Genomic DNA, 16,341 nt, shown 5'->3' on the forward strand with positions numbered 1-16,341 from the left:
GGTTATAAGTGCAGCTTTAATGATTGTGATTTAAGTGGTTTCAAGAAATGTACTTTGACGACAGGACGGAACCTTCCTGTAAGACATCACTCAGGGTTTCAACAACCTGCCACACAGAGGTTACCACGGAAACGAGTGAAGTACACGTTTTATTCTTGAGGTCGACAAAAGAGGAGCTTGTTTTGACACTTATTGTGTGCGCCGCCCCTACAGGCCCATTTCTTAGGCTAAAAACGCATCCTTTTGAATTCTACTGTGTGATATCTTATTGTAAGCCTACAAATGTAAATAGCCCATCTCATATTACGCTATTATTATTTGTGATAATGTGATCAAAAACTGCCAGCAGTTAGTTGGTTTATTAGGATAGCCTACTTATTATTATTGAATACGTCTGGAATTAGTAAATGATTACATAAGACAAGCTGACAATCATAACACTTTTATTACAAAATAAATATTTGAATGAAATAAAACACTAACACAGTCAAAATGTTTCTTTTTACATTTTCATAGATTTTCTTTATGTGATAAATGAAAACAAACAAACAAAAATGCCATTCAACATAACTACGTCAGATGATCCCTTCCATGTTGCAGTGTTTATGGAAACTGACAGGATGACACCTGTATTGTGGGATTATAGAATTGTTGAGCCACCAGTGGGACACAAGGTTGTGCTGTTTAACTGCACACAGCATATGGGATAACCATTTGAGACTACACAAATTATTTGATTTGTGGCAGCTCCAGCTTGGTATCTAATAAAAAAAGATTTTGCAAGGTTGAAACTAAATTTTTGAAGGCTTACACGATGTCTTAATGAAAAAAAAAAAAAAAAGCAAAAATAAATTGGTTTTGAGCTTTCCCTCTTCAGAACTGCAACACTCTTAACAGCACTATTATTTTTAACTTTTCATAACATTGTTTTCAAATTTCAAAATATTGTATGTATCCCATGGATAGACTGGCGACCTGCCCAGAGTGTACCCTATTTCTTGCCTAGTGTCAGCTGCGGGCAGGCTTGACCCTCCTCCACAACTGTGACTTGGACAAGCAGATAAGAAAATGAATGTATGGCTGTATCCCACTGGAATAAATATATTTTAATTCACATTTCGCTTGTTTACTTACTTACATCACAGTAAGATATATGCTGTGCCAAATATGCTTTGGCATTCAAAAGAACCTTAGTGGCAAATAGTTGTATGCATGAAATGTATAAAGGACAGGCAGTGCTACTGGTATGAAGTGTTGTATCACAGGACCTAGGCTGTATGTCATATCCTTGTGATTAGTCCTTGAGAAAATTTGTTTTGCAAAAAAACTGAGTCCAACCCTCTGCTGTGTACTGCCCTTCTGTGCAGTATTTAATTGCATCTGTATACTTCAAATACTCTGCTGAAGGCTCACATTTTGTCATAGAACTGTCACCTGTCTGCGGTGAGCCACTAAATGTTCAACATGTGGGTATTTTGTCCTGTGTTTGAAATGTATGATGGGTGATCTCACATATCTGAAAATGTTGTGAGCAAATTTTTAAACGACAAAATGTTTGTGATTTTTATTCTTTAATAGGCATCAAACCCACATGTGTACTAAATGAACTTGAGTGCATTAATTATTTTAATATTAATCTGCGAGTTGCTGTTTATCTTGCCACAGTTACTGTGCAGCCTTCACACATTTTGTGGGCCTGATTATCCAGATTGATCCCTCGTTAGGAGAATATTTATCTTCTGGATTCCTTAAATACGGTAAGTTTTAAGATTTTTGACTATTTGATGCATCGCAGTTATTCATGCACAACCTTTTGTGGACATATCTTCACTTTATAAACATTGCTGACAAATGCCATTTCCCATTTAGGTTAGAACTGACAGCAAACACTATGTGACTTGTCACATGGTGCTGTTAAAGAGTTTGCTTTATACCGACCAAGCAATTATGCAATGATGGCTTTCAGAACAGATCTCAATATGATGATGATCTGATTGCAAAATACTTTAATATAGAGGTTCGAAACACTTTCCATAAACACTAGAGGGAGACATTTCCTTATTGCATGTACAAAGAAGTTGCACATCAAGTCCACAAGGTGTTCTCTGGTCCAACTATATTAATAAATATAGATTTATTTATTATTTAATTATTTATTTTTTTACATGTGTAACCTTCTTTAAATACCAAAGGATTTGACAAATTAAAATAACTGATACAGTAATATGTAGTATAAAACGAAGAAATCAGTCTGGTTCTACATTGCACTGGCTCCCGGGGATGTCCATTGTTTCAGGCTTGTAACAGCAGTGTTTCTACCAATCAAAACACACTTCCGGTTGAACCTTGTCATTACAAAAAAATACCCTGCCCATCAACAGAAGGGCATGTCAGCAAATCAACCCAGTGGTTTGAGTCTCTGGCTGTGAACACAGTATTGATAGATGAGTGAAGGAGACTCTTGATGCTCCCACTGGGCTGGAAACCAATAGTGAGCCACAATGCAACAGGGGGTTGGGTCGCCACTGCAGTTACCTGCGAGGAATCTGGCACCTGTAGAGCACAAGTAATAACAAAGCCTCCGTTAAAAGCCATTGTAAGACAGCTGGTGGATATGTGAACTTGTTTTCCCCACGTGTGCCCTTACCTGCCACATTCTTTTGCTTTTTGTCTCTCCTTCCTCTTCCTTCCTTTTCCTTTTCCTCTTCGCCTTTTCCTGAACCAAGAACCAAGTTATTAACAAACATGCGGTCTCTGACAAATTGCAAAATATATATTGTAAGAATAGGCCCTTACCTTGGAACCTTCACATCAGGTTTCCTGATTCTGAGGGCAAAGGTTTCAATAAATTAAAAGGAACATCCAGGTGAAATATTTAGAAGAACGTAGCTGCCAACCCGGTCTTCTAGAAATTGCATTTATATTGCCTACTACTAATTACCACATGCAATTACCAGCTGCTGTAAGCAAATATTGTGTTGTCAGTCCAGAGATTTTAGGAAAAGTATTCAGTTTAAACATTGATGCACCTATGAGAAACAGACATATAAACATAACTTCTAGGAGACGGGGTTTATATTTTGCATACTTATCAATATGTCATGTCACAACACCCTTCTTTTTTTCTTACCTACATTCACATGTTTGATGCTCCACAAACGTCATCTCAACATATTCTTGACCTTGTTCTGATGGCCTGATTTTCAACAGCTGGGGGATGGAAACAGAGGTTTTGTTAAAATTATCAAATGAAGCACTCACAGTGCATACAGCTACAGATCACACAAGTTATCACGTACAGTGACGACGTGCAATAATCGAGTCTTACCTGCATGGTAACATTTGTGGTTTGAGTAGGATGGCACTCCAGGTTCTCGTCTCCACAACAACCAGCGCACCTTACCAGGGGAACGCACGAGGGGCTGTAGATGTGCTCCACCTCCGATGGGTATTCCTGCACCACCTCCACCAGCTTCTCAATGGTACGACAAAAGCTGCGACCCCAAACTTCTTCAAACATAAGCACTGTGAATAGGAGTAGGGGAGGTATAAAGCAGCTAGTAGATTTCTAATGGGGCTTTTTTTTTTCTAGGACTTCAACATTTTTATTTGGTCATCTATCAGTTTTTTGTCTGACTATGACAAGGCCTAATGTATTTGACACAACTGTGTTTATGAGTTTGAATTACCCCGCTAGACAAAAAAATATATACTTGATGATGATACAGTTGCACACAAACAGTACTGGTAATTAGTTCAGTAATCCAGCAATGGTATGCTTATATACCCTGTACACTGAAACCTATATGGCAGTATGTATCCTGTTTTCTTTTGAAGGGAAAAAAAAAAATGTTTGTTTAATGTACAGTACGCTTTCCTGTGGGAGTACATGTGTGAAAGTGTCCTAGTTGCTTCGGGGAGACTACGGAGGAAGAACAGGGACAACTATGGCCAAACACAGAAGTAAGAGAAAACAAACACTGGGAACATGGCCATGAACAGAACCCTGCTGGATCTGGAACTGGAGTTGCCCCGCAGGCACCTCTGGGACTTCAGTGACCCTCTGAGGTCACCAAATGGAGCCTGACACTACAACAGCTGTTTATAAAAGCAGACAGGCTGGGAGGAGACGGCTGGGGAAACATCTATGGTAGGGAGATGAGGCCATGAACTGTAATGTAGTACAGCGCAAAGGGACAGTTAGTGCTCCTTGAGTTGACTGTATGCCTTCTGCTCATCTAGCGTTCGGTTCTGCACGTCCACCTAATCCTTTCTGCTTGCAAGTCCTACAGCTCTTTCAATGCATTCCTCTTTAAGAAGCACAGATTTATAGCAATGTAAGGAAGCTAAAGGAAATGAAGAGAGAAGGTCAGCAGCTGAGTAATCGCTGCTAGCCCAGACTTGCTCTGCTGTTCTCTATATTCAGATGAAATTCAATGACTGACTTACATGCAAGATTAAAGAGCTAAGTCATTTATATTTCTCAGTAGTGCATGACAAACATAATATGAGGGAATATACTTTTGTTAAAGTCTAGTCTCCAGTTTTTAACACTGCAAAAAAATACAGTGTAACAAAACAGTTTGAGCTAATATAACCAGCACATGCAGTCTGAAAAAGTAAAACTTCAAGAAATCCTTACCTTCCATTGTACCATTTATACTTGCCAAGGGTAGATTCTGAAAAACATAAAACATAGGATTAAAGAGTTATTATATGGGGTCTGACTATGTGCGATAATGACTCTAACATCAGCATGCAGCCACACTAATGTCTGACAGATTGGGTGTTTTTGTCCTCTGGTGGCAATAGCTGGAACTACTGTGAACCAGAGTGGATGGTCATTTCCACCCCATGGTGGACGAGTCTTTTTTGACAAGCAGCAGAGAGCTCTTCATATATATCCACACTGTGCCCAGCTGTTTAGGTTCAAAACCTGTTTCCTGTGGTGTCACATTCAGCTCTCTATTTATTTTCCCATTGATGGTTTCCTCCTCCATCTAGATTTTTTCCCATAATCCCACGATAAACAAAGTGAATTTCTCATTCGCCTGGGAAAACACAAAACCTCTGGTTGACTCCATCTCAGGAAGGGAAATCTATGTTTGATAAAATACCCTCCGGCAGAAGTGCGGGACAGGCGGCAGACAACCTGCTTCCGCAGTTTCTCCTCATCACTGGTAAAAGATTTCAGTGTTTCTTTGACACATCCCTGATCAGATTCATAGTGTAATACTGTCTTTGTAGACAGCAGTAGTAAGATAAATCATACTGGAGCAAAAGTTTTTAGGGAACAGCAACCAGACTGACAAGAACCCTTCCTCAAATGATGGCAATAAAAACTGTTGCTTTTTACACCATCTGTGCTTTGTTGAAATCCATCCTCTTCCTGTTATGAACCAAAATTAGTTTCAGGATAAGGATAGAATCTGTCAGCATACTGCTGCACTCATCCATTTTCCCCTCCAAACAGTGTGATTTAAGAGGAATGTCCTGATTTAATGATGATGATGGATTTACACTTACAAACATTTCAGGAGTTCCTGTAAAACTGTCACGACCGTGAGTGTCAGAAGCTGATTTGTCCTCTGTGCTGCAGAACGTACCGTGTTAAAGACAAAAAAAAAAAAAAAAATTTCATAAATACTCAAGAGCTTTCAGTCAGCCACTTAGGTTCAGTCCTCCCTGAGCAAAGGAAGCTGTTGAGGCATCTCCCCCTTTTTCATCACAGTTGGTCATCTGGCCAAAATGTACAGCTGTTCCTCTGACAGCAGAGTTTTTCTATAGAGTAGCATTCATTGGGCTGTGTCAGCCTCACAAAAACACAGCAGGATATAAGCTCTACTTGCAGGATATTCTTTATGCACAGCATGGGAAAGTCACAGTTCAGTTCCAGTTATTGTCAAAAGCTACTTTCACTTTCAGGGCCATTATGTAGATTTCATGTTCAGCGGCAGGCCGATAAAATGAATCTGTTTTCAGTGTTAACTGGCCTAAGATCAGCTTCCCGTTTCCTAGTCTTTTGCGTGCTGCGGTTGTAGAGAGGCTGCGCCACATCACAAGGGCTTTTTGGCTCCGGTCTCACTTGCGTCTCAGAAAGTGGTGAAGTGGGAGGCTTCTCTAACCTTGGTCATGGATTAAGCCTTGACATGATGAGGAAACATCTGTGGCACCCTTTGGTGGTGGAGAGCAGAGGAATGAGCTGCGTAAAAGAATCTGCCAGATTAGAAAAGGCTTCATGAGGCTCCTCACGTAGCCATTCCCTCCTTCTTCTGCAGTTAGAGTGTTAACTGCATGATTAATGATGACTGGAGGTGATTAGGCTCTGGTAGAAAAGGGGACTGTTTTACATTAATAAATGTATTCAATGTGTCATAAATCCTAAAAGCAGGCTCACTCTCTAAGTAGTCCTGATTGTTTCTTAAACTTTGTTCCCTGATGTCCTTTTTCAGGGAGTTTACTTGTCATCAATGAGGGTGTAACATTGCCATGTGTCATTATCATTTATAGTTTTCATAATGTGGCTGTTAAGACTTTTGAGGGCAAGTGTGATTAAAGTCTATAGAAATAAACTAGACTTTACCAGACTATAAATTCATCTGCTCTTGGTTAAAAACAGAATACTTCAACTCGGTGTCCTTTCTATTGCACTTTTCACTTGTATGTACAACATCTGGTTTTTCCAAATGACAAACTGCTGAAATATTTAGAAAAGAATTAATAACAGACCCCCCCAACAAAAAATAAACTTTTTAACCATTACACACAAGTAAAAAACATCCCTTTTGTCATTCTATTAAATTCATTTTATACTCTTGAATTTTTGGAGCATCTAACAAAAAATGTCTGATTCATATCGTCACCATCCTAAAGTAATGGCCCAAGTCATTTTTTTTTCCAATGAAAAGCTTATTTTTGCCTGAATCATCATATTTAACATTTGGTTCAGTTTTTTGTGTTTTCTGAAATAACTGAAAAAAATGACTCAGGCCGTCACTTTAGGAGGGTGACAATGTGCAGGATTAAACATCTCAGGCTGTAGTCTGGCACAAAGATAAAGACTATAGGCTTATATTTTAGAGACTCTCCATACACAAGAGTGAGAATTTGGCAGAATTTGACAAAATCAGCTTTGGAGGGCTATCAGTTCATTCAAATATGTATCAAATATGCAGAATAAATTCTATGGCCTACATTTAATTAAAAACTCCCAAGATTAAAAAAAAAAGAATCTAGATTGGATTCAAAGTAAGGAAGTGATGGATGAGTAATATGTGGAAGTTAAAGATGTTTGATGTACAATAGATGAAAAAGTATATAAGCATGTATGCAGAAGTAGCATGCTTTATTTTGTTGCAGAATCAGAGGTCTGGACTTAACAATCACTGTCACTATCAACTAATAATTCATTTATTTTGAAACTCTCAGAAAAAAAAACCAATACAAAATGATATGATATAAAACTGTACTATGATTGTACAATTGGGGGAACCACGTTGGCTCACTGCAAGTCAGTCCAGGTTGAATCCACCTTTGCTGTTTGCATGTGTGGAGTTTGCATCTTCTCCCCATGTTTGCATGGGTTTTCTCTGGGTACTCCAGCTTCCTCCTCACAGTCCGAAGACATGCAGTTAGTGGGGTTAGGCTAATGTGAGTGCGAATGGTTGCCTGTCTCTCTGTGTTAGCACTGAGACAGGTTGGTGATTAGGTTGGGACTGTGCAGACTGAAGTTTCCATTGTCTACATATGCATTTGTTTTATTTTGCCTCCACAGTGCAAAGTTAGGATAATTTGTGATCCTACACTGGCCATAGGTGTGGATGAATGTTTGTCTCTCTCAGTGTTAGCCCTCTGTAGGGCTGCCGAACTGTCCAGGGTATGCTCCATCTTTCAACAAATGTTTTATGGGACAGGTTCAAGCAACTCTGTGACCCTAGCAGGATAAACTGTTTTAAAAAAGTGGATAAAACAGATAATAGGATGTCAGATCTGTTCAGAGCTTAACTGTAACTGGTAATTGTCACTTTAATGAATATGTAACTTGAGCCTTTCATGATTCATTGCCCATATTTTTCATGTATTCCTGTGCCAGAGAGGCCTGTTTCTGCATATGCAACAATTTATGTAAGTAATCCACCCTTGTCTGGTTACAATAGTTTTCAGGTCTTGATCTTTGGTGTGCTTCAGTAGTTCAGCTGTTAGCTGGAGAAACTAAATATGGAGATGTCTGTAGTAGTTGTAGCCGAAATAAAACATTGTTTGAGGCTCTGTTTGCTTTGGTTGTAAAACCACTCTAAAAAGCCAGTCTACTGCTGGTTAAGAGTTTGTGCTGTACTCTAGGTCAAATCAGAGGACCTGTTGTGTCCCTGGGCTCCTGCCGTTGGGCCGCAGAGGCCCCAAACCTCATTACTCTGCAGTCCCACACAGCTGAACTGCGTCATCTTTAACCTCCTTGCTTATTCCATCTGTCAGAGGAAGGGCAGCGTGCATAGGGAGCAAACCTAAAACATGATGGGGACCGAGCATAATTGTCAGAAGATGTTTCAGCTTTGAGGGTCAAGTGGGGGAGGAGGTAATTCAAGAGCAGGTACTATGGCCCTGTGCCAAAAAGATCTGGAGGCCAGCCAGCTTATTCCACAATGTATCTTTCATAAGGAAGGGAGAGGATGGCAAATCAAATACAAAGGTTTCTGAACCAATTTAGGGCGATTAGAGAGAACAACTTATTCTGAGTGGTGGAAGAAAATGATGCAGACTGGAGGTTAGGTTTGTCTTCTCCAATAGATTGCATAAGAGTAAGGGTGGGGCATGCTTTTGTTTTCTGGGAAACTGAAACGGGAGCTTTGTGAAGGCTATAAATCACAACTGAATGCTTTCATTTCATTCCAGCCTAAGGTATAACAATGGTAATAATTAAACATTATCAGTAACACAATTCTCAGAACTATATTGTTCAGATTTCACAAAATAATTAAGGAGTATCCTAAAGCCTGCTCATTTCCAGTAAGATGTTTTTTCATACACTGGTTGGGCGTTTAAGGTTATATCTCTTGTGGTTGACAGTACAAAAGGATTTAATTCATACTATTCAAAATAGAGCCAAGGCACTGAAAGGAATGAGCATTTCACAACTTGCTGGTATTCCTACCATTAAAGAACCAACCACATGCTACAGTTTTCAGTTGAAAAACAACTTTTCACGTGTCATTCTGCATGAACTTCTGCCATATTTCATGCAGTTTTAATACTGATTTAGTGCCTTCTTTGACTTAAGATTAGCTCTTATTTATAGAAATCAAACAAACACTTAATTATCAGTATAAGAAGTTGGCACACGTGTCCCATTGGGTCTACTGTTATGATGGTATTCAGGCTGTAGTGGTAAACCGCAGTCCTCTAAAAAGGCATCTCAATCTTCGACCACCTGACAAACTATAATTGTTGTTTTTACATGAATCAGTTCAGTTGAGCTGGACAACTTGGCTGACTTGGTTTGCTAAACAAGGTACAGAATGACAGTAAATGACAGGGGTGGCTTGGCTTAGGAGGTAGAGCAGGTCATCTATTAATCAGAAGGTTGATGGTCCAATCCCTGGCTGCTCCAGCCCACATGCCAAAGTGTCCTTGGGCAAAACACTGAACCCTGAGTTGCTCCCAATGCGCTCATCAGAGTGTGATTATGTGTATGAATATTAGATAGAAAGTGTGTGTATGGATGGGTGAATGAGACATGCTGTATAAAGTGCTTTGAGTGCTCATGTAGAGGAGAAAAGTACTGTAAAAGAACCCTAACTTAAATAAGTAAATATTAGCAGTGCAGTGTGCTTGGTATTCTCTACACACTGACAAATATCTTGTGATTTGTTGACCTCTGTCAACTGAATCCAGTTGGGTGATTCTGAACATGCATAAACAGAAGGTCACAGAGAAGGAATATCCCTAATTTGGTCTCCTCTGGCACAAAGATTAAAAAAAAAGATCAAAATGAATTTTGCTTGAAGGGAGGGTGGTTTTAAAGGGAAAGGAGCTAAAACTGCTTGTTTCAGAAAGTGAATTACCTTAGGGGCTGCATCAATGTGTAACAGAATGGGGGATGAGTTAAAAGTGGGCTTTCATTTTTCCAAAAAAACTTTTACATAGCAAAGCAACAATAATTTTGGCCTGTGAACTTATAGATTATGTACTTATAGATGATTGTGTCCTGAATTTAGCCTGAAATTTGACTTGTGAGGCCACACAGGGGAAAAAGCACTAAAGCAGAATAAGAATAAGCACAGAAACAACTCAATAACTGGAAAATAGCACTTCACTGATCTTCCTCGTGCGTCCTTTATCACTAACCAGATTACACATCATCAAAACCACGGCCACAACATTAACCCTTCGGCTTTTCATGGAGCATGAAGTTCGCCATCTCCACCACTACAAAAGAAAGATGGATTCTCTTTTGTACACGCAAGGCGGATCAGCTTATGACAGGAGCACTATTATAGGACTGAAAAGTATCCAGTCTCTAGGGTGGTCAGGTTAAGGCTTGTGATGAAAGGCTGCAGCGCAAAAATCCAACGAACTTCATCAGAGCACGTGGTGAATGTGCCACAGCAATGCCTCAAGTCATCAGAGTGAATGGAGACTTTGAAATCAAGAGTTATTACACACACACACACACACACACACACACACACACACACACACACACACACACACACACACACACACACACACACACACACACAAAAAGGTTTTCTTGCCAGGAGATAGATGAGACTCAATAACAGCATTATGTCTGTCCTTTACATTAAATAGGTGGAGCCAAGTGCAAACAGCTCCCCTCTCAATTTGGAGCCACATGCACTGATCCTGCTGCTGAGTTAGTGCAGAAGAAAAGATCTGAAGTGTTGTATGAGAGCTGACTTAAAATAGGTATTGTTTGTACAAAAACCAAAACATTTTTTAAACTTAAGAGCTGAAGTTTGAAAACAATCGTGTTTTTTTTTTTGGCATTGTCGTCTAGTTAAAAAACAAAAAACGTAAAATAGGATCAAGTGATGAGGGAGAGGTAAGGGTCTGCATAAATTTTGATTTAGATAACCACAATTTCCCCAGTATAAGTCCATTAATGCATGCACAAATGTCTCCCCAAGGACACACACAAACACACACAACCACTGTGTAAACTGTGCACCCTGTCCGCAAACATACACACACGACAAGTCTTGAGATAAGCTGACCGGTGGTAATTGTGGTCTCCATTACAGTAAATGCTGTTCTGTAAACCACAGTAAATTACATCCAGATGGGAGATTAAAGCTCGCTGAGTAGACAGCTGCCCCAAGCACCACCGCTCCTCCTCCTCCTCTGTTGGAGGAAGGAGAAATCCATATTTCCTGATTGCGATTGCAACTCTCCCCTGGGCTAGGACATTACAACTAGAGAGAAGTACCACAACAACGCAGATAGGTAGCCAGCAGGTCACTACCACTGCAGGGTCTCCCATGCAGACATCTGATCTAGGAAGATGTGCTAGAGTAAAGAGAGAGCCAGACACAGAGGGAAGGGAGGAGTTGACTTCATGTTTGATTACAAAGTTGCTCTTTTATTTTGAGGACGTGAACATGAATAAAAAAAACCAAAAAAAAAAAAAAACATGAACACAAACACATGTGTGCAATACAGATGGTCACTCTCAAGTACTGTTTTGGTGCTGTGGGTGATTTAAAGGAAACACCTGTGTAGCGTCATGTCCTTACAAATACAAAAGCAGAAGCTGAGGCTCACTGCCTTTGGAGACACTGGAAACATGGTGTACTGAATAAGTGAAGGGTTTAACTGTCTGGAAATGAGACATGGGTTAGGCATACTTTCCCCATTTCTGTTATAATACTTAAAAGGAGATGCAAATAATTTCATCACTGCATTCCAGAGAGGTGTATAATCTTCATCCATTGCAGATTTCTTTTTAATATGATCACTGAAACTGTTTTTGTGTGCTTGACCCAAATTGTGAGTTGTGCAAATGATGAGTTATTCTCCTTGGAAACATTGCTGAATGCCATTCAGGTTTGGTTCTGTTCGTGCAAGCAGCTTTGTGCAAAGCAGTGGTTTTGATCTAACTTGGGGAGAGTAGTAAAATGAGCAGGAGGCAACAGGAGGATTTTAGTAAAGTATAGGCAGCTTCTGAAGTTAAAGCACACACTGTACTGTAGATGCAGGTCCACCAACATTACAGTGAATAGATGAAAAGATTGTGCCAGCAATACACTGTAGAAAATGCATGATTTGGCTGAAACAAATAATCTTTTCCATACACAGTAATTTGATCGTGTAAAATGCCATGTTTTTACTTTATGTGTAAAATACCTGGTTTGATGGCACGGAGCTTGTTTTATATTCCACAACAGGGTGAACAAGTGGCCACTATTGTGGAGAAGGGAAGCCCAGGTGCTTCCACCCTCAGTGACAACCAACAAAGCCTCAAAATTTGACCCGGTCATTTTAAAGAGAATGAATCACTGCACATATCAACAGAATACAGATGCTGTTACAGTGCTGATTTATGATAAAATACTAGAACTGAGTTTGCATTAAACATGAATGTTACCAACACGCCTAGTTTAAAAAAAAAATAAAAAATTATATATATATATATATATATATATATATATATATATAAATATAAAAGGTACAACTGCTCACTTTTAGAGCAACAAACTAGTGTTAGTGCTAACTTTTCATGCACCAGTGTTTCCCAGCATGGAATTGCCACGAGGAATAGTGGAGAGGTGGGTGTAGCTAGTCTCTGGATGCGCATCATAGCCAGATCCCTTTAATCATCTTATCCCTTTTTTGGAAGGTAGTGAGATAGAAGAACACATATTTTAGTCTAGTGAATCTTTTCCTCTTCATTTGTTCAGTATCTCTCTTCTGGCTTATAACAATTACTCAGGAGCACTGGGGAAAACACTCCTTGTTTTAACTTGCAGTGAACTACTGATACATGCAATAATGACAGACTATCCCTTTCTCTCTGACACACACACACACACACACACACACACACACACACACACACACACACACACACACACACACACACACACACACACACACACACACACACACAGGACTTCAGCCCTTCTCCTGTCCACAGAAATGAATGATCACATGACTCACAAGGTTGCTGACAGCAATTCCAGCTGTGACATTTATGAAAGCTAATCATTAAATTGGAGGGGGGGGGGGTATTGTTTTATGGTTCTGCAATTTGCAGACACATGTCTAATGTTTGCATTTTTTCAGTAATAATTTGTGTGTGAACTGAAAAACCAGACATCCAGCAGAAAGATCTGCTGGTTAAAGCGTTTAAGATATTTGGTTTACTTAACTGTCTTAAAGCAGGAAAGGAAAGCAAATATTTTCTACTCACAACTGATAGTTAAATGCAAAGTAGTTTTCAGCAACTGTGGGAATACAGAGGTCAAATCTTCACATGCCATAAGACATTTAATCTGGCATATTAGATGCTTAATCGGTTATATTTGCCATCAGTCTTCGGAGCAGCAGGGGGCATCTAACCTGCTACACACTGAGGCCCCTGCATTTTGTCACTCCTGTTTTGACTAACCGGGCCATGAGCTGATTATGAGGATTAGAGGAAATGTGGTGAACTCAAGCCTCTCCCACTCAATCTCAACAGCTGCAACGTCTCTAGGTTTGGGGAATCTTGTGGAACATGGAGCTTTTTCCAGCCCCAAGAGCCTGACTGAGTCAGCGAGTAGTACTTCTATATGAGCTTTGCAAAGGGGAAGGGGATGTTACTTGATTCAACAGGAAGCAGCAGAGTATGAAGTGTGACAGTGACAGTGAATGGTCAAGGGAATGGCCTGGGTTTGCATTAAACATGAAAGCCATCAGAGACAGTTGAAAATCCCCAGCCACCTTGGGAGGAAATCAGAGACTAAATAGGTTCAAGAGCTGGGGCATAAGGTGGCATAAGTCCCAATGTTCAGTGACACATCCTCTAACAAGTATTTCTGGCACAAGGCAAGTCTTTGAATGACTCCTCACTCACATTTCAATATTTCCCCTGTTCTGGCAGACTTTCATTAAGAGACTAAAAGGCAATGCCAAGCAACAGAACAGACCAGCTTTGTACTGATTTACTCCCTGACATAGACACGGCTTCCCTGAAATTGTTTTTAATTGAATTCCACAGGTTCACACCGGTTCATCTTCATTATTGTTATTCTTGGCATGAAGCAGTTAAAGAATAAAAATAAGAATATATATATATATATATATATATATATATATATATATATATATATATATATATATATTTTTTTTTTTTTTTTTTTTTTTTATTAATTTTTTCTAGGAAAGAAGGAGAGAAGGTAAAGCTGCAGGTGCCTGCAGATTAACATGATCCAGTCTTTACCACATACACTTTCAGACTAAGCAGCTCTAGGATCTGCTGCAAAGTTGGAAAGAAGCAGGCATTCCCTGTGAAACTGAAGATTCCCCATTTAGAGAATGTATCACCAACATGGCAACCAGAGTGCTCCCTTGATGGAAATCTAAAGTGAAAAAAAAGATCTCAGCATAGCCTACAAGAGTGAGAATATAATATAATCCATGTCTGTGAACCTAGCCTTTAAAGCATGATGCGGCTGTAATTATGAGCTTAGCGAGATTTGCCAAGTATAACAGTGAGTCACTTTGCATCATTTGCTCCAGAGGGAGAGTGATGCAGTTTGTCACGTTCCATCTTATGAATGAGGGGTGCCCAATGGCGCTCATTCAAAGCAGCATAAAAAAGAACAATAGATCATTATCACTCGACTGGCTTCTGATGGCTCGACCGTTTCATATGTAGGTTACACTTTGATCTTAAACGAGGCTATTAGCAGGACCAACAATAGGCACATTATTTATTATTCTATAAAGACATGACTCATTTACTACTTTGCTGGTTTATTGGTGGACAAAGCAGGCAACAAATAAACCAAGCAGCGTGTGAAAATCTTAATCCAAGTCTAATTTTACACTGAAACCACAGCGGGAAAAACAATCCCCTTATTCTGCTTCTGTAAAGTGTAAAGTTTCACCGAAACGCGCAACGTCCTACCTGTGCAGGTGAGAACAGCAGATAAAGCGCCACCACAGCCTCGATGACAAAACCGAGTTTCATTTCGTGACGTCCGTGCGCGGAGAGTGGTTATGGCTCCCGATGGCAGACGGCAAAACAAAAAAATCCCACAAAAAATCCAACAAAAGTCCCAAAATACTCAGAAACAGAAACAAACAGAAAAAAACTTGCTGCCAGGGAATTTCCAAGTCATCTGGTCCCGGTTTAGTAGTGCCGAGAATGAGTGGAGTCACGTAGCTCTGCGCGTGTAACTTGATGAAGCAGATTGTGCTTACTAATGAATAAGGCCCCTCAGGAGAAAGTGGAGGTGGCGAGGAAGCAATAAAAATAATGCTATCACAAAAGCAAGGAAAAAATGTTAAACATTCACATTTGCACACGTTTAAAATTGTAGCTTAAAAACGCAGTCTGTGGAAATAAAATAGTGGACGCCAGAAGTGACGAAGCATATTCAGTGCGCAGCCGGTTCAGCCCAAGATCTCCAAGTGACGAATCCGCTTTAAAAAAAAAAAAATCATGCATGAAGTTGTGCCAACAGGTTCAGTTTCCAGTCCTTCTCTGAGCTGCAGTCAGCAGAAAGACAGAGAGAAGGACTTGCGTCTAATTGCTCCACACTACCTTTTAATCTCCTCCCCTTGTCTTCCTCTCTGCTGCATCTGTCTACACAGAACTTACTGATGACATTTTACAGCCCCCTTTAGCTGCAACATATAAAGGTAGTTTATGTGATGCTGTAAATGCTTATCATAGCGCCTGTAACGCCATTCTAGACTGTACACCACAGGTGTTTTAAACTATGGAGTGCACACAGAAACATCCTCTGAGTGCCCGGGACATTCTAAGAGCAATTCAGCCTGGGTAAACATTTAGAGATCTTTTTAACGGGTGACATGGATGGTATACTCATTGCTGGCCCGGGCTCCAGGGTGCACGGACATTTTCCTCTGAGTCTATTTATTCAAGTTTGCAGAGACAGAAAGGGAGATTCCAATTCTGTTGACACATGGGCTTACTCTTCAGTGTGGGACTTCTGTGTTTGCAGAAACCCTGGAACGAGAGGATTCCTTGTGGGCTTCCACACATTCCTTCAACAGTGCTGAATAGCTGCACTGCATCTGCTATTGAACAGACCGTGCTGAGGAGTGTGGGGTTTCTAAACATCTTAGCCACTCGAACACCCCCGCTGTCCCATT

The 16,341-nt window shown here is 40.0% G+C and overlaps 1 protein-coding gene across 1 annotated transcript; it reads right to left on the reverse strand.

Annotated features, from left to right (window-relative positions):
- Positions 1-489: 489 nt before the first annotated feature.
- Positions 490-15,703, reverse strand: pgfb (placental growth factor b). Its single transcript, XM_030718953.1, has 7 exons — positions 15,128-15,703; positions 4,643-4,679; positions 3,329-3,525; positions 3,131-3,210; positions 2,797-2,826; positions 2,648-2,716; positions 490-2,553 (listed from the first exon to the last, which is right to left on the reverse strand). The coding sequence occupies exons 1-7, from the start codon at positions 15,188-15,190 to the stop codon at positions 2,532-2,534; spliced, it is 498 nt and encodes a 165-aa protein (XP_030574813.1). The 5' UTR covers positions 15,191-15,703; the 3' UTR covers positions 490-2,531.
- Between the last annotated feature and the right edge of the window lie 638 nt (positions 15,704-16,341).

Source organism: Archocentrus centrarchus, chromosome 22, assembly GCF_007364275.1.
Source record: "Archocentrus centrarchus isolate MPI-CPG fArcCen1 chromosome 22, fArcCen1, whole genome shotgun sequence".
NCBI lineage: Eukaryota > Metazoa > Chordata > Actinopteri > Cichliformes > Cichlidae > Archocentrus > Archocentrus centrarchus.

Bases quoted from the DNA above. Each gene is read 5' to 3' on its own strand.
- pgfb (XM_030718953.1), bottom strand. From the start codon at position 15,190: ATGAAACTCGGTTTTGTCATCGAGGCTGTGGTGGCGCTTTATCTGCTG. The intron at 3,526-4,642 runs GTAAGGATTTCT...TCCTATTCACAG, and splicing joins TATAAATGGTACAATGGAAG to TGCTTATGTTTGAAGAAGTT. The intron at 3,211-3,328 runs GTAAGACTCGAT...TCCATCCCCCAG, and splicing joins CCACAAATGTTACCATGCAG to CTGTTGAAAATCAGGCCATC.